At 43.5% G+C, this 19,328-nt stretch overlaps 1 protein-coding gene across 1 annotated transcript; it reads right to left on the reverse strand.

The window, feature by feature from the left end:
• Positions 1–3,577: 3,577 nt before the first annotated feature.
• LOC139442328 (salivary glue protein Sgs-4-like) lies at positions 3,578–5,443 on the reverse strand. Its single transcript, XM_071223124.1, has 2 exons — positions 5,426–5,443; positions 3,578–4,273 (listed from the first exon to the last, which is right to left on the reverse strand). The coding sequence occupies exons 1-2, from the start codon at positions 5,441–5,443 to the stop codon at positions 3,578–3,580; spliced, it is 714 nt and encodes a 237-aa protein (XP_071079225.1).
• Positions 5,444–19,328: the final 13,885 nt, after the last annotated feature.

The following is a 19,328-nucleotide window of genomic DNA, read 5'->3' on the forward strand; positions in this document are numbered from 1 at the left end:
CACCTCTCGTATCACTTGCGTTTGCTTCACACAAAATGGTGGCGCCCAGACAGGACGATCTGATCGATAATCAAGATCTATATTGTGATAAAACGGGTCTTACATCGCGAAATGCATCAAATCACGTGAGCACCTTAATTAAAAACATGAAAGGATTTGGAAAATATCTGCTGACAACGAATTGGCGATGCACATGCTTTGCAAACCCTGCAATCGATCGAAATCTGCACGACAGTTTACGAACCGGATTTTGATTTCGGTGCGCGATTTTGATTGGACTATGCATAGACTCGTTAGTCCAGACAAAACGCAACTCCATAATACCAGCCTAGTTCGGCAAGGGTGGAAACTGGAATTTTATAGTCAGTTAACTCCCTTGACTCGGGAAGATGGTCCGATCAAGCACAGTCACCTTTCATGAATGGACTTGCAAACCCTGCGTTATTACTAAACCTCCTGGGTTGTGTTTTTGACATGATGTACCCCAGTTCTGAAAATTACTACTTGTGAACTTTAAGAAATGTGCACATTAATTACAAGTTAGGGGACTATAGCCCTTGACATACATGACAACATGAACTATGCATTGTTTATTTTCTATGTCTGCAAGCATATTTCTCTCTCAAACAAATTGACACGCTGTTGTTGGAGTGGGACACGCTGTTGATGGAATGTATCGTTGGGCCTTATGAGGTAGAAAGCAGTTTCCAAGAACATCAAGAGGTTTGAAATGACATGACATAAAATGACAGAGATTTGCACACTGCATCCACAAAGGCAGCCCCAGACGGAAGAGCAGGTGTATTATGATTTCATGGAGGACTATTAAGACAAAAATCGATAGACAAATTGGCGCAGGTATACTTTCCTCATGGTTGTGACAAACAATGCATTATGTGTCTTCAGTGTATTCAAGTCGCAACCACGCTGGGGTTCTTGGAATCGATTTTGCTCTTGCAGTTTTGGGGTTCAGTTGCATCTTTGTCTGTTTTTCATCTCATGCATGTTCCATCCGCTGAGATTGAGTGAGTGAGTGAGTGAGTATGGTTTTACGCCGCTTTTAGCAATTTTCCAGTAATATCACGGCGGGGGACACCAGAAATGGGCTTCAAACATTGTACCCATGTCGGGAATCGAACCCGGGTCTTTGGCGTGACGAGCGAACGCTTTAACCACTAGGCTACCCGACCGCCCCCTGAGATTGAGAAAAAATGTTACTTGACTTTGATATATGGGGGTGAGAGGTTAAATTCGTACAACATTGTGTTTAGGGTAAAGTATTCTTGAATTTGGATCAACTGACTTGAAACAATGTCTTTATTTTCTTATGAATACGAAGAATTTCCTCGTAGAATCTGAAGTCAAATATTATCCCACTTGACAAACTTAAGGAAAACTTCATACCAGCTTAGTCTGAAATCGAAGACGCCAGGTTGAAACGAGTGCCGTAAAGCTCGAGAAAGCTGCTTTCTAAATGCGTGTCGACTTCTTGTTAGTCATTCAGTAGTTGGTCAAAGTTCGTGAAAGGTTGTTCTGACGTGACCCTTAATGGAATGTCCTACGATCTTTGTTTAGCGGCAGCTAGATCTGACTTTAATGAGATTGGTATGATACATGGCGGAAATATACGTGAATCATTACCAACGAGTTGACAATTCTTTTAGCTATGGCCGTTTGCGCTAAGACGGAACCCAGTCGCAAAAATGGCCACCATTCGTGACCATCTCGTGTTATTCCGGAACAAGCCGAATAGCGACTCGTGCCCCTCTATATTCCCTGTAATTAGTTGCAATTGTGTGTTATCAATAATTATAAACAGAGCACGGTAAACATAATCACTTAAGTTAAAATCGTGGGAAAATCGTCTATCAGAGAGGTGTATTTTTCACATAAATTTCGTTGAAAGATACCTACCACCGAGTACGCTTTTTACAACAGTGCGTTTAGCGGTGGTGTACTCTTCCCAAACATCGGTTCCTACTCTTTCCACAAATTAATGTTTTAATATCTTTTTAACGGTTTTAATTGGCCCAGTACGTTCTTTTTTGAAGGAAAGTAAAACAAGATGGATCCGTATTCTTGTCGTTAGTGTAATGAAACGTTTGACAAGTTTTCTCCCATGCTAAGTCATTCTTTGAACGCACACGAACATGAAATACTTATGATGAGAGAACTGAAACTGGTCAACAATGGTCATGTACCAAACCAATATAAAAGAGCCGGTAAAACAATAAATGTTTCTGAAAAGATGCTGCTTGTTCAGCCCATGTCCCCTTCAATTTCAAATCATGTTGTAATGTTGCTTAAAGATTACTAAAAGCGACCAGAGCTGACCTGGAGTGAGTGAGTGAGTATGGTTTTACGCCGCTTTTAGCAATATTCCAGCATTATCATGGCGGGGAACACCAGAAATGGGCTTCACACATTGTACCCATGTCGGGAATCGAACCCGGGTCTTCGGCGTGACGAGCGAAAGCTTTAACCAGTAGGCTACCTGACTGCCCCAAACATAGCCTGGGCCCCGTTCCACAAAGCAATCGTAGCGCTAAGATGATCGTAACTCCCATACTTTAACATAGACTTAGGGCTAAGATCACTTTGTGGAACGGGGCCCTAGACGTTCTACAATGTCTGCACATACAAATGAATTTCTCGCTGAAAATAATGTCTTAATGAAATAAAATAAACACATAAAATTCTGCATAGCTCTTTGTCTCTTCTTTACCCACTTAGGGGCGGTTGGGTAAACAGGGATTATGTTTACCGTGCTATGTGGTTAAAGCGTTCGCGCGTCACGCCGAAGACCCGGGTTCGATTCCCGACATGTGTACAATGCGTGAAGCCCATTTTTGGTGTCCCCCCTCGTGATATTGGTGGAATATTGCTAAAAAACGTCGAAAAACCATACACACTCACTCGGGACAGATAATCTGTAATTCACAGTAGCTCGTTGGTTGCTGAAAGGCTGACATGATATTCTGAATGAAAACGTTTATTTTATAACGAATTTGGTCTCTACATATTGTAAGAAAATGTAACGTCTTACTTTCTGTTTTACCCCAGTACCCACTTAAACGACATCAAGCTACCCTGAATTGTTTAATTACGTGGTTTGATTTTTTTAATATTATTTATTAATCTGTAATTAACATAGATACCATATCATATTAATCATCAAATCAAGTATCTATAAATGTATATGCTAATTAGGAGTATACATGCGACATTACTACATGAGGATTGTAGTGGAGCATCAAGTTCTTGGCGATAAAGATTCAATATCGATCTGTGTTGCCGAGAAGGTAATTAGTCCATTCCTTAATGACTGAAATCTGAACGCTGGGTATAGGATTTGCTGTCCTTCCCACTCACAACAAGTGTCTAGAATATGGTCTGTAGCCTTGGTTCTAGTGACACACTGTATCGACATATTTCCTCGGAAGATGGAAAATGTCGATTCCTCTTATTTAACTGGGCCTTGGGCTAATAGACATTGGCTATACGGAGACAGTGACATTGATTATGTCCATGTTCAGAATGCACATTAAACTTAAACTTTCGTCAACGACATTTACATTTATGCATATTTTAGTTGCAGCTGCAAGATGATGCTACTGGTAGTTTTCATACATACTAAAGGAAAAAAACAACATGACATTAACAATTGGTGGTTGATGGTTGGTTGTTGATGGTTTGTGGTTGGTGGTTGGTGGTTGACGATTGGTGGTTGACGGTTGGTGGTTGATGGTTGCTGGTTGGTGGTTGACGATTGGTGGTTGATGGTTGGTGGTTGGTGGTTGACGGTTGGTGGTTGGTGGTTGGTGGTTGACGGTTGGTGGTTGGTGGTTGGTGGTTGACGGTTGGTGATTGGTGGTTGATGGTTGGTGGTTGGTGGTTGACGGTTGGTGGTTGATGGTTGGTGGTTGGTGGTTGGTGGTTGACGGTTGGTGGTTGACGGTTGGTGGTTGATGGTTGGTGGTTGACGGTTGGTGGTTGATGGTTGGTGGTTGGTGGTTGGTGGTTGGTGGTTGACGGTTGATGGTTGACGGTTGACGGTTGGTGGTTGACGGTTGATGGTTGGTGGTTGATGGTTGGTGGTTGGTGGCTGGTGGTTGATGGTTGGTGGTTGGTGGTTGACGATTGGTGGTTGACGGTTGATGGTTGGTGGTTGATGGTTGGTGGTTGGTGGCTGGTGGTTGATGGTTGGTGGTTGGTGGTTGACGATTGGTGGTTGACGGTTGATGGTTGGTGGTTGATGGTTGGTGGTTGGTGGCTGGTGGTTGATGGTTGGTGGTTGGTGGTTGACGATTGGTGGTTGACGGTTGACGGTTGGTGGTTGACGATTGGTGGTTGACGGTTGGTGGTTGACGGTTGGTGGTTGATGGTTGGTGGTTGACGGTTGGTGGTTGGTGGTTGACGATTGGTGGTTGACGGTTGACGGTTGGTGGTTGACGGTTGGTGGTTGACGGTTGGTGGTTGATGGTTGGTGGTTGACGTTTGGTGGTTGATGGTTGGTGGTTGACGGTTGGTGGTTGACGATTGGTGGTTGACGATTTTTGGTTGACGATTGGTGGTTGACGATTTTTGGTTGACGATTGGTGGTTCACGTTTGGTGGTAGACGGTCGGTGGTAGACGATTAGTGGTAGACGATTGGCGGTTGACGGTTGGTGGTTGACGATTGGCAGTAGGTGGTTGACGATTGGCGGTTGGTGGTTGACGGTTGGCGGTTGGTGGTTGACGATTGGTGGTAGACGATTGGTGGTTGAGGATTGGTGGTTGACGTTTGGTGGTTGAGGATTGGTGGTTCACGTTTAGTGGTAGACGATATGTGGTTGACGATTGATGGTTCACAATTGGTGGTTCACGATCGGTGGTTCACGTTTGGTGGTAGACGATTGGTGGTTGACGTTTGGTGGTTGACGATCGGTGGTTGACGTTTGGTGGTAGACGATTGGTGGTTGACGTTTGGTGGTTGACGATTGGTGGTTGACGATTGGTGGTAGACGATTGGTGGTTCACGTTTGGTGGTTGACGATTGGTGGTTGACGATTGGTGGTAGACGATACGTGGTTGACGATTAATGGTTCACAATTGGTGGTTCACGATAAGTGGTTGACGATTGGTGGCCTTAAACTGTGAACAAGGTATATATGTTTCTCGTTTACAGTTATTCCAATTCTTATCATGGTACTTGGACTTCGGTTTGGGGGTTTGGTCTAGGTATGCCGCTGAGGTTACTCTTAAATGTTCTCATTTTCTCTTATATGTCATTATGCCTATCTATCCATCAAGTGCCGTAATGTGGCGGAACCTAATCATAGAGTAATGAGAAAAGTGTAAAGGCATTTTACGTCAGTTAGATCAATGGTGGGCCAATCAAAAAAGCATTTATTGATTTATGTGTTGCATATTATGCCAAAATACCTTGTGGTAGAAGGTCATGTTACTATTCGGCTGCTGCACATTGTAATTACTATGTGAACATGCAAAGCATCCCACTAAAGTCATTGTTACTGTTGACCGCCTCCGTGGTCTAGTGGTAGAGCTTCCGCCCGGAGAGCGGAAGGTCCAGGGTTCGATCCCCGGCCGCGTACCAAAAGACGTTAAAGGTGCTACTTGTTGTTACCCTGTCTGGCGCTCGGCATTAAGGGGCTAAAACAAGGACTGGTCAGCTCGGAGTATACTGTGTCTGAGTGGGGTATCCATGTTAACTGCGGCATGGTATCTCAGTGAGCTAGCGCTCCGGACTAGTACAAGCAGCCACACACACGCACACACACACACACACACACAAATACACACGTACATGCACGTCGCTTTATAAGTGCAATAATCTTGGACGCGGCCTTAAACCCCATTTCACCTCACCCATTGCTACTATTCTAAATTGGTTTCATGTTGTTTTGTATGGGTATTTGCCACTATTTGTTTGTTTGTTGTTTAACGCCGCACTCAGCCATATTGCAGCTATATGACGATGTTCTGTAAATAATCTAGACTAGACATTCCAGTGATTGACACCATGACCAACCAGCCCAGCGAGCCTGACCTGCCGATCCCGTTCGTCGTCTCTTACGCTTGCATGGATTGCTCAAGACCATTTCTAACCCGGATCTCCACGGATATATTTGCTACTAGGCTTCAGGCATTCGTGACCAACACGTGTTATTACCGGACAAGCCGAATAGCGACTCGTGCCCCTCTCATGGCCATTTTTGCGACCGAGTTCCGTCTTAGCGCAAACGGGCATACCTAAAACAATTGTCAACTCGTTGCGTAATGGTTTACATATATTTCCCCATATACGAGCGTATTATACATATTTCAGATGCAATTTAAAGCACATCGGGACGTGCGAAATAATAAAGTGTGATTGAACTCACTTAACTGTGTCTTGGGTATATTTATAGATGCAAGACATGTAAATCAAAAATTATTTCTGAGGGATTCTTTGACGAAGAACTTGAAATCATACGCGCATTCTGATTGGTTTGTTGTATTTTCGCACATAACATTCATCGATAGGGGGACGATTCTTCTTGCAGGTTACGGAAAGGGGCGAGTGGTGACGAATGGGGTTCAGGAAGTGGTAACATTAGTTTACATTGATGTGCAGTGTCTGAGACATATGACTTTAAAGATGCGGCCACTTGAGCAATCCTGCAAAAGAACATCCTTTAGATGTATCAGTGCACCCTATTACACAATACAACACATCAGAGTGAGTGAGTGAGTATGGTTTTACGCCTCTTTTAGCAATATTCCAGCAACATCACGGCGGGGGAAACCAGAAATGGGCTTCACACATTGTACCCATGTCGGGAATCGAACCCGGGTCTTCGGCGTGGCGATCGAACGCTTTAACCACCAGGCTACCCGAACGCCCCTTCACATTGGATAAAAATACACACACCATAACGTAGTCCTACAAAGGTACCTTGGTTTATGTGGTCTATAACTCGATTCATAACTAGCAAATAAAATAACTACATTCACCAATCATTCATTATCAAAACGATAGCACCAAATCAATCAAGCTGGCAATCTAATTAAAATCAGATATTGAACGCCAATATAATCCCTCACTGTGCGAAGATCTGAAAAATGCGTCCACGAGAGGTCCCGCCAGGTGAATTTTCGAAGCAAACAATCAACGTCGAGGCTTCTAAATTCTCGATACATGCAAACAAAGCACTTGTAGCCGGGTGGTGGTGCTAACTCTGAATGAGTTATAGCCACATAAGTACCACCCACTTATAACCCCCCTTAGATTCATTCTATACATATATACATACATGTTCATCTATTATCACCATCACTTCATTCTGTGTTCATTATATGTTCATTATATGTTGTCCTTGTCTGCAGTTGAATGTCTGAATAACATATTCTGCATGAACTCTTTATGGAGGGAGGACTCTTGTTTACAGCTTCCCTCCCACCATCTACTACCAAAGAATAAATATCATCATCATCTTCAAGAACTGCCTCATGTTTTGACTAGCAGCCCAGTGGCTGGACACATGACACCACGCCCGGCTACAAAATGGCGCCCAACGTGGGGCTGCTAGTTTCATCAGCACCATCACTTGTACAGTGAGAAGAGGCAGTTCATCATTCATTAGATGGAATTCAACATAGAAGAGTTCATGCAGTTTCCAAGGACATCATATACACTTATGTGAATGAATTGTTCATTCATCAATGTTTTATGAAGTGTATGGACCTTGTGACTTTTGATTTTTTTTGTGTTTCACAAATTCAGGACATTGACTTTTGATCCTGACTTTCGAGACATTTTGTGATCCACCTTGTATATTTATATTTATGTGTGATATATATATTTCTAATTGAAATATCATCCTGCATTATCACACCGCAATACTATCCTGTGATATCTATTATATGTTTATCATGTTTATATTTGTTTGAAATTTATAATCATATTGACTTTTACAGAGTATTGATTATAGTACAAATTCTATTTCTACCACATTTCTATGTCTACAGTGTTTATTTAAATTATATATATATATAGTATAGATTCATTTTTCATCTCGCTGACAAGTTTATTCTGAAAAATTAATTTGAGTTCATATCTATTCAAAATTTCACCACTGATCAAAATTTCAGGTTAATATTAAGTGTAGCTGGTAATTATTTGACTTTGATTCCAAATTTATATTTGAAATTATTTAACATTTAACTTAAACAGTTCAATTTCAAAATCCAAAGTTTATTTTTTTACTTGATATATTTTCTGTCAATACTTTTGATATTTGCATTGATACCCTTCTTACTTTACCTGTGTCAGACCCTATCCTCAGTACTTCTTTTTCCATGCTGTTCCTGCTGTCTTTCCTTCCGTGTGGACATATCTCTCTTCAGCAAACCACTAACATGTTTACCATAAGTATTTTGTCTTGTCTTGTGTTGTTTCTTCATTTCATCATATACCATATCCCATTATAGGCTTCATCACTATCATCAGTCATATTAGATCTTCTGTTTGAAATATTTGAACACCATCAGTGATTAGGTCCTCAGTATTTTCCTCAATTGCATATCTATCTCAAGGAACAGTATATCTGTGATGTGAGATATTTGTATAGTTTCCCCTCATATGTAAGTTACATATGTGACAGTGGAGTTCAGTCAGTATCTACTGTTACGTTTACTTTCTGTATGTACAACTCAGTTGTTGCTGCATCTTGACTTATTTCCAGTGGTTGTCTGGTCTGTAGTACTTGCAGTTACTGCTTGTATCTGGGATGACTTTGTAGTTGTTGCCAGGTTAGTCTCACCCCGTAGCCTTTGCTTGCTGGATTATTTCATTTCCATTGGGATCATCTGGCTAGTGTTTCATTTTACCTGACCACAGTACATGCATAAGTTGTCCTTCAGGTGACTACATCCTGATTGTTGTTTGGGTACTTGCATTGCTATTGAACTTTGCTGCTTACCTGGGGTAGTGGTTAGTTCCCCGCAGTTGTAAGTCTACCCATATCACACCATAGTCCATCTTGTATCCTTGCTTTTGTAGGAGCCCTGCACTTGGTTTCCTAATACTTAGGAGTTTTTGCACTTTGCGATCGCCTCGGTTCATAATATTGTTGTTGGGTCCCAACGTATAGGATCCTTGTTGCCTTTTTGGAGGTTTGTCATACTTGTATTATCATACACATCATGGCTCAGTCGGACAGTGATGTTAGATCACAGGTTGATCAGGTTGTGGATTTCATCCATCAGCTTGATCCCTTAGTCCGTACTAGTTTACTCTACCGTCTAGCAGATGACACTAATCCACATCCACCTCAGACCACTTATGTAGCTGATGTTGGGTCTGGAGATACGTTGTTTCGGCCGCATGTGCCTCCACCTCCTGTGGATAGCCAAAGGGTTGTTCCCCCAACCATATACACCTGGGCTACCGTCACTAACACATTCACCTCTGGGGTCTCCTTTGTTGCCTGATGGATGGTCACCCATGGAGCCTTCCCAGCGGACAATACCCCCACAAGACCCTAGTCCTAGGATAGAATTGCCGAAATCTTTGCCTAGGCCCTACGGGTCACTCTTTAGCTATAATCAACCCCAGGGTTCATCAACCCCTTACTCACAGCAGTCGCGTGTCATTACACGTCCGACTGGGGCACCAAATGAGGCTTGGCCCAACAGACATGTACCCAAGCCCATTCTATACCCTGGGTACACTCCAACTGCTCAGCCTAGTCAGTTCCTGGCAAATCCGCATTCCACTATGCCCATATCACACACCTCGTACATGCCAATAATCAATGCACCAAGTCCCCGGTTGTCAACATTTTCAGGGGATAGGGCAAAGGGTGATGTGAAATATAGTCAGTGGCGCCTTGAAATATTGGGGTGTCGACGTGAAAATGCTCACTCTGACACCGCCATATTCAATGCCATGCGGAGAGCAGCCAAGGGTTCTGCTGCAGATCTTCTCAGTGGTTTCCCTGCTGAGGCAACCCTTGATTCTGCCTTAGAGCAGTTGGACATTGTCTTTGGCAATGTGATGCCTGGCGAGACGCTCATGGAGCGCTTTTACACAGCTCGCCAGGAAATAAACGAGTCTGCTGCAGCTTGGAGTTGTAGACTTCGTGACTTGATCTCAAAGATCGAAGTCTCAGGAATGCTCCCACCAAATGCTGCCATGACCTTGCTTCGAAGCCGTTTCTGGATGGGGTTGTCCCAGGATGCTTTGAAGCAGGCAACTCGTCATCACTTTGACTCTGGTCTCGAGTACAGCCAACTGCTGCTTGCTGTACGTCGGGTGGAGGAGGAACTGCTTACCCCTAAGGAGGCACATCAGTGTCCCGTTACCACTCCTGTACCATGTGGTCGGGAGATGGAGGATGTGCTCTCTAGGCTTAAAGACCTTGATAAGAGTCTAAAGTCTATCGGGGACAAAGTTCACTCTCTTGAGCTCAGGTCTGCTCAAGCCTCCTCTTACAAACCACCCACCAGGAGTCAAGGCCAAGCTCCCTTCAGAGGTGCCCAGACAAATAAACCTTTAGTAAAGCAGGTCGGTGATAAACCCCCTCCACAACAATCATCAGTTTTCTGTTTTGATTGTGGAAGGCCTGGGCTCAAAAGGGGTCACCAGCATTGCCCTGCTTTAAACTTCTAAGAGTCCCAGTTATGGAGCGGTCTGAGGACTCTAACCAAAGCGCTCGACGAAAGGTGCCTTCCAATTTAGTTGGGCACCCAAACATTGCGCATGTGAAGGTAGAGGAGCATGCCTGTGATGTTTTGATAGATACTGGTTCAATGGTCACCACTATCTCTGAAAACTTCTACAGAGCTTACCTCCCTCACTTGCCACTCCACCAAATCAGCTCATTACTAGAGGTGCATGGAGCTGGGGGAGCCAAGCTACCCTATTTGGGGTATGTTGAGGCTACGATTGCTATACCCCCTGACTTCATGGGTCAAGTAGTGGAGGTACCCGCACTCATCCTTGTGGTGCCCACTACCGACTTCACCTCTAAGGTACCTCTTATCCTGGGGACCAATGTCCTGCGTGCTGCTTGTGAAAGCAACCCTGGTGACAGGGTATCTGGGAGTTCTTCTCCTTGGACCATGGCTATTCAGTGGCTCAGTAGGCGTTGGAATGACCTGAACCGAACTGAGAATGTGCGGACAACTAAATCTATAACCATACCCCCGTCTTGCAACCAGATTATAACAGGTATTTGCAGGGGTAGTGCTCCACAGATTGGTATGGAGTTTTGTGCCACACAGTCCGTTCTTCCTGGTTCACTTACCCTCGTTACTGGTGTTGTTGGGTTTCAGTCTACCCACTCAACAACACGGGTCAAGGTTGAGGTCGCTAACCCGTCCACCAAGGCTGTTACAATTCCAGCCAAAACAGTACTTTGTCATTTGGAACAAGTTGCTGTGTTGGACGGCTTATCCCCTGAGGATGGCGTCAGTAATACTGGCTCTGTACCTACCAAACTACCAAAAGAGTTATTTGAACTGGACTCTCTGGGTAATAATCACACTCCAGATGAAATAACTCAATTGCGCTCTCTACTGAATGAGTTTGACGATGTGTTTAGCAAGTCTGATATGGACATGGGACATACTGACTTGGTCACCCATCGAATAGAACTCACAGATGAGACTCCATTTAAGGAAAGACATAGACGTATTCCGCCCTCTATGTATCAAGAGGTAAAGGACCATATAAAGCAGATGTTAGATGCTAAAGTTATCCGTCCATCTGCTAGTCCATATGCCTCGCCTGTTGTCCTGGTTCGCAAACATGACTCGAGTCTGCGCTTCTGTATTGACTTTAGAAAATTGAACAGTCGCACAATTCGAGATTCATATGCTCTACCAAGGATAGAGGAAACTCTTGATGCTTTACACGGGGCAAAATACTTCTCTTGTCTTGACCTTAAGAGTGGATATTGGCAAGTCGAAGTGGATGAGGAGCACAAGGCCCGTACTGCCTTTACTGTTGGCCCACTTGGGTTTTACGAGTGTAACTCTATGCCCTTTGGACTGACAAATGCTCCAGCTACTTTCCAACGCCTGATGGAGAGGTGTATGGGCGACATTCATCTTCTCCAATGCCTCATTTATCTCGATGACATCATTGTGTTTTCTAAGACCTTTAATGAGCATCTTGATCGATTACGAGCAATCTTTCAAAGATTGCGCAAGAACGGGCTCAAGCTAAAGCCGTCAAAATGCCAATTCTTGCAGACCTCCGTTAAGTACCTAGGTCACGTAATCTCCGAGGAGGGTATCAAAACAGACCCTGAGAAGATTGAAGTATTGAAGACCTGGCCAATTCCACGTAATGTCGAAGATGTTCGTCGTTTTCTTGGATTCTCCGGCTACTTTAGACGTTTTGTTCCAGACTACGCTAAAGTTGCCAAGCCACTAACCAGTTTGCTTGCTGGACATGGCGGGAGATCCAAGCGCAAGATCAAGTCCAACCAACCATTTGTATGGGGGGATGCTCAACAGTCAGCTTTCAGTGAGCTTATTAGCAGGCTTTCTTGTGCTCCCGTTTTGGCTTTTGCTGATTTCACTCTGCCCTTTGAATTGCACATCGATGCAAGTGGGGATGGCTTGGGTGCAGTACTGTACCAATCCCAAGACAATCAAAGGCGAGTGATTGCCTATGCAAGTCGCAGTCTCAGCAAAGCCGAGCGCAATTACCCTGCTCATAAGTTAGAGTTTTTGGCTCTAAAATGGGCTGTCACCAAGAAGTTTCATGACTACTTGTATGGCAACTCATTCACTGTAAAGACTGACAATAATCCCCTCACTTATGTCCTAACTTCCGCTAAGTTGGATGCAACTGGGCATCGCTGGCTCGCAGAACTTGCTACTTATGACTTCTCCCTTGAGTATGTTCCGGGTGCAAGGAATGTTGATGCCGATGCTTTGTCCAGGTTGCCGCGTGAGTCCATGGACATTCAAAGTGTGTCTGCTCTCTGTAATGGGCAACTCATCTCATCATGTGCCGTGGAGACACTCTCCCTCAATCAGGAGGTGATGAATTGTATGTTGGCGGTCGATGGTATGGAACCTTCTGACGTTGTCGCTAGCCAACGGATGAGAACATATCAGCAAGCTGATTCCTCAATCTGTTCGATTTTGGACCTCATCCGTAATGATACGCGTCCAACCAAGGAGGCTCTTAAATCCATGGACCGGGACACTGCATCCATTCTCAGGCAGTGGGACTCACTCACTGTCAAAGATGGCCTTCTCCACAGGCAACAACTTTCAGATGGTGTAGTACCCTACTATCAATTGATTGTTCCTCAGTCTAAAAGAGATGAAGTCATTACCCATCTACATGACGGCATGGGACATCTTGGTAGGGACAGGACCGTGGCTCTTCTCCGGACACGGTTTTACTGGCCGGGAATGATCACGGATGTGGAGAAAAGGATTCGCTGCTTCCAGAGGTGTATACTTCGTAAAGCTCCTAACCAAACTGAGCGTGCACCATTAGTTAGCATCCAAACCACTCAACCTATGGAGTTGGTGTGCATGGACTATCTCAGCTTGGAGCCCTCCTCTGGTGGTTATGAGAATATCCTGGTCATTACGGACCATTTCACCAAATATGCTGTTGCCATTCCCACTCGCAACCAAACGGCACGTACTACAGCCAAAGTACTGTTTGATCACTTCATTGTTCACTATGGCATTCCAGAGAAGTTGCACTCTGATCAAGGCCGGAACTGTGAGAGTGATATCATCAAACAGCTGTGCAGCATATTGGGTATTCTCAAAACGCGGACCACTCCGTATCATCCAATGGGTAATGGTCTATGTGAGCGGTTTAATCGGACGCTCTTAGGGATGCTCGGCACTCTGGAGGAGCAGCAAAAGGCAAAGTGGAAAGATCACCTTTCTCACTTAGTTCATGCCTATAACTGTTCCCTCCATGAGTCAACGGGGTTCACTCCCTACTTCCTCATGTTTGGCAGACAACCTAGGCTGCCTGTTGACGCTGCTTTTGGTACATCACTGGCCAATATTTCATCACCAGCTTATACGCAGTTTGCTGCTGATCTAGAGCGCAAATTACACACTGCATATGAGCTTGCAGCTGCAAACCTTGAAAGGGCTCGGGCTAAACAACGCAAAGCCTATAATCTTAAGGCACGCGGAGCCACAATCAAGGTTGGTGACGTTGTATTGGTGCGTAACGTCAACATACGTGGGAAGCAAAAACTGGCTAACCGGTGGGAAGAGGAGTATTACGTGGTTGATTCTCAACCTCATGCCGACATTCCTGTGTTTAAAGTTCATAAGGAAGGAACCAGAGAATGTCGTGTACTCCACCGTAATCTACTCCTTCCCATTGGTACGAATGGTCAGCCCATACCCAGGCCACGGCGCACACCATCGACATCGACGACGACGACTACTACTACTACTTCAACACCATCTTCTGGCGAGCTTAAGGACACAAGTACTGACACAACACTGGAGATCTCAACAACCAACATGGATATTGAGAGTTCTCCTTCTCCAGTGTCGGTATCATCCCCAGTGTCAGCACTGCCACCAATCAGCCCGCCATTTGCAAGTGTGTCACCAGTAGTTTCACCATCCACACCAGCACCAACTGCACCAACCAGTTCTATCCCTGGCTCAGGACCGTCAACTCCACAGCCACCACCTCGGCGAGTTGGACGAACCCGAACAAAGCCAAAGTGGATGACAGATGGGCAGTTTGTTGTAAAACAAAGTGTCTGGGTGTGAGGAGGTAATTATACATTGCCGCTATTTAATGGCGAGGTCGCCATTTCCCAAAGTGGGGGTGTATGTAGCCGGGTGGTGGTGCTAACTCTGAATGAGTTATAGCCACATAAGTACCACCCAATTATTATACCCCCCTTAGATTCATTCTATACATATATACATACATGTTCATCTATTATCACCATCACTTCATTCTGTGTTCATTATATGTTCATTATATGTTGTCCTTGTCTGCAGTTGAATGTCAGCCAACTAACACCAACCTGATACCCTTTTGCAGCCTCTGTAATTTCTCCAGCTTCACCTGGACTTCCCCCTATCTATTTTTAGATATGTCCACCACTTTATGTGACTGAAGCATCTTGACTTCCTTTTAATACCTGTCAGATGCTACCTTTCTTTTGATTGGCCCTTTGGTCCACTTCTTTAACTTCCTTTCTCACCTGCCCTCCTCATGCATTCTGCATGAACTCTTTATGGAGGGAGGACTCTTGTTTACAGGTGAGAAACATTTCAATATTCTTATCTCTTTCCATCCTGCTTTAGAAACAATTATATTCATAGAAAGGGTATCATAGCTTTTCATTAAAGTAAAATATATTTAATTGCATTATTATTTAATTTGTTATATCTAAATGTTTGCCAGCTCACACCTTTTGTGTTACATTAATTGAGCACATGGTCTTCAACCATGTGCTCCCCAACATATCCCTATAAATTAATCTGTTTCCTTTTGGCTTAAATTAAATTATAACATATTCTGCATGAACTCTTTATGGAGGGAGGACTCTTGTTTACAGCTTCCCTCCCACCATCTACTACCAAAGAATAAATATCATCATCATCTTCAAGAACTGCCTCATGTTTTGACTAGCAGCCCAGTGGCTGGACACATGACACCACGCCCGGCTACACACTCAGAGCATCATATCTGATATCTGTTTCTGGAAATGAACACGAGCGAGCAGTACCGAATGAAAGTAATAAAAACCGTACTTTTATATTGTTGTGGATATTATAAACACAGTGATGTCTCTGAGACCATGACATTTCCGTCATCGTGTTGTGAAGAAATGATGCCGACTGGTTTCAGAAAGCTATCTGATTGGTTCAAACTTAAGAGTGCACGCATCGTCGATTGCGTGCAAAGTACGCTCAGTGTTCATCTCACGTGACCCCCAATTGACGCTTGTCACATCGGAGTGAAAGGCATGGTTTTGTTGAGGTTGGTGAATTGCCGTCATGCATGAAGGCAGAGGTCAGTATGAAGTTGAAAACGTCTCTCTCAAACAATGTCGATGTTATATATATTTTTAATTGCGCACTTTATCTTCATTTTTTCCTCCATTCCGAATACCAGGCAAAATGATGTTGCAACCAAATGGGTTTTAATTGATTTGTTTATATGTATCATGAAAACCAGTTGATTTTTAGTTTTTGTTGAGATCATAAAGAATCTGAAGACTGTAGTTTAATACATTTCTGACGCCAGTATTCCAGGTATATCAGAGTTGGGTCAGCTTAATGTGAGAGGAAAGCCCAAAGTAATGCAGGTCTCAGACGTTTACCACTTCGGTACGGTATGGTACTGACAAACCTAGACACATGATCAGGAAAACGAAACGGGATTCGAATCCCCAATCATAGGTTTCTGGCTTCCCCAAGGGATACAACTCTGCACATCGAATTGCGGCGACTAAGACGACTGGGCCACCCTAATGCGATATGAATGAATGAGTATGGTTTTACGCCGCTTTTAGCAATATTCCAGCAATATCCCGGCGGGACACCAGAGTGAGGGAGTGAATATTGCTTAACGCCGAATCCGCAATTTTGCAGCTATTCGCGGCGAGTGGAGACACCAGAAATGGGCTTCAAACATTGTACCCATGTCGGGAATCGAACCCGGGTCTTCGGCGTGACGAGCGAACGCTTTAACCACTAGGCTACCCGGCCGCCCCTACGGAGATATGAGACAATGTTGACATCAACTGTGTCATTAACTCTTCTTCAGAAGACACACGTTGGATAGCAACGTGGATCCAAGAATAGAGAGACTCAGTTGATTGCTCCATTTGAAGTCAGGAAACACACACACTTCAACATTTTCTCCGCAAAATAATTATCGAGGAACGAGGACTTACGGATTATATGTCCTCTGTGCAATTAATGTATAAAGTCCCTCGCCAAGGGATATATGACATGTAATCCCTCGTTGCTCAGTAATAGCCACTGAGTTTACCTGTACCAGTACTCCTGTCAAATAGCCAAGCAGAGTTGATATCATTGCTTTTTTCAGAGTAATTGCTGTGTCTAAAGAACAACACAGTTCTGTCATTAACATCAGGCATTATGTTGATGACGACCTTGTAAATAACAAATCCTAAACATAAATCACTTAAGGAAAGTAGTACATTAGGTTGTTTTGACATATTACTTAAAGGCTGTGTAGTAAATATCAATTGATATTTTAGTCTTGTCATCTACATCATTTCACTATTGATAAAGTCAGTGTGAGCGAAAAAAAACAGGTTTCACCATTCTTTCATTTTTGTCTCCACACTGAGTGTATTGAGGCAAATATTTAATATTGAACACAAGCTCATGATGTAGTCGGAATCGTACAATCGACTCTACTTTTGGCAGAGATTTGTTATGAATATGGAAAGGTTTTGGGGGCTTTCATTTTGAAGACAGAATTTTTCGTGTTTCTTCTTGGAACATGTTTATAACAAAACAAAGATCCAAACTGCAAAATGATTGGGGGATTCAGAAGTACAAATGAATACAATGATAATTGTTCTCAAGCAGATGGTGATTTTAAATGCCTCAGTGGTTGTTATTGTGGTGGTGTTAGATGTTGTGTAGTTACAGAGGTAACACCACTGGTTGTTATTGTGGTGGTGTTAGATGTTGTGTAGTTACAGTGTTAACATCGGTGGTTGTTATTGTGGTGGTGTTGGATATTGTGTTGTTACAGAGGTAACATCAGTGGTTGTTATTGTGGTGGTGTTAGATGTTGTGTTGTTACAGTGGTAACATCAGTGGTTGTTATTGTGGTGGTGTTGGATATTGTGTTGTTACAGAGGTAACATCAGTGGTTGTTATTGTGGTGGTGTTAGATGTTGTGTTGTTACAGTGGTAACATCAGTGGTTGTTATTGTGGAGGTGTTAGATGTTGTGTAGTTACAGAGGTAACACCACTGGTTGTTATTGTGGTGGTGTTAGATGTTGTGTAGTTACAGTGTTAACATCGGTGGTTGTTATTGTGGTGGTGTTGGATATTGTGTTGTTACAGAGGTAACATCAGTGGTTGTTATTGTGGTGGTGTTAGATGTTGTGTAGTTACAGTGCTAACACCACTGGTTGTTATTGTGGTGGTGTTAGATGTTGTGTTGTTACAGTGGTAACATCAGTGGTTGTTATTGTGGAGGTGTTAGATGTTGTGTAGTTACAGAGGTAACACCACTGGTTGTTATTGTGGTGGTGTTAGATGTTGTGTAGTTACAGAGGTAACACCACTGGTTGTTATTGTGGTGGTGTTAGATGTTGTGTAGTTACAGTGTTAACATCGGTGGTTGTTATTGTGGTGGTGTTGGATATTGTGTTGTTACAGAGGTAACATCAGTGGTTGTTATTGTGGTGGTGTTAGATGTTGTAGTGTTACAGTGCTAACATCAGTGGTTGTTAATGTGGTGGTGTTAGATGTTGTAGTGTTACAGTGCTAACATCAGTGGTTGTTATTGTGGTGGTGTTAGATGTTGTAGTGTTACAGTGCTAACATCAGTGGTTGTTATTGTGGTGGTGTTAGATGTTGTATTGTTACAGTGCTAACATCAGTGGTTGTTATTGTGGTGGTGTTAGATGTTGTAGTGTTACAGTGCTAACTTCAGTGGTTGTTTTTGTGGTGGTGTTAGATGTTGTATTGTTACAACGCTAACATAAACAATAACAATTATATTATTGATGCAACAGTTCCAGTGTCTGTTTAAATAGCATCGGTTTAACAAACAGTGGCAATGAAAAGATGAGGGCTTATCGCGAGTGCGCCATCTTTGAATACAGCGGCAAAAGCCCTGGTAGATGAATCGACCAGTTATGTCCAGAGCCGTAACTATTAGGTTAGAACCAAGGGTCTGAAATACTCTCCTGGTAATATCAAATCAGGTTCTGGTCGCACTTACGGCCACAGCCTCGATTATCCAGTGTATTATATCTCAGTTCTATTTTCATAAATACCCTGAACCAATAACTTCGTTACGGAAGTGACGTCACAATCTCATCTCTCCTTTCTCCTTTTAGCATAGAATATCTCCCGCTCATGAGAGTAATTTGATTGGATGGCTATTTTGAGGGTTGCCCCATGCGAATCTACCTTAAAAGGAAACTATAGTGATAAACGTGTCCAGGATATTTATAATAGAATGGAAATATCTTGCTCTGGTTAATCGAGTATGCAAAGGCCTATACAACACAGCCCTGGACAGACACTATGGGGCATCCGGACAGCCCAGCGGTTAAAGACACGTTGGTCTCTCTCTCTCTCTCTCTCTCTCTC

The sequence above is a fragment of the Haliotis cracherodii genome, unplaced genomic scaffold, assembly GCF_022045235.1.
Source record: "Haliotis cracherodii isolate W230 unplaced genomic scaffold, xgHalCrac1.p SCAF_5, whole genome shotgun sequence".
Lineage (NCBI taxonomy): Eukaryota > Metazoa > Mollusca > Gastropoda > Lepetellida > Haliotidae > Haliotis > Haliotis cracherodii.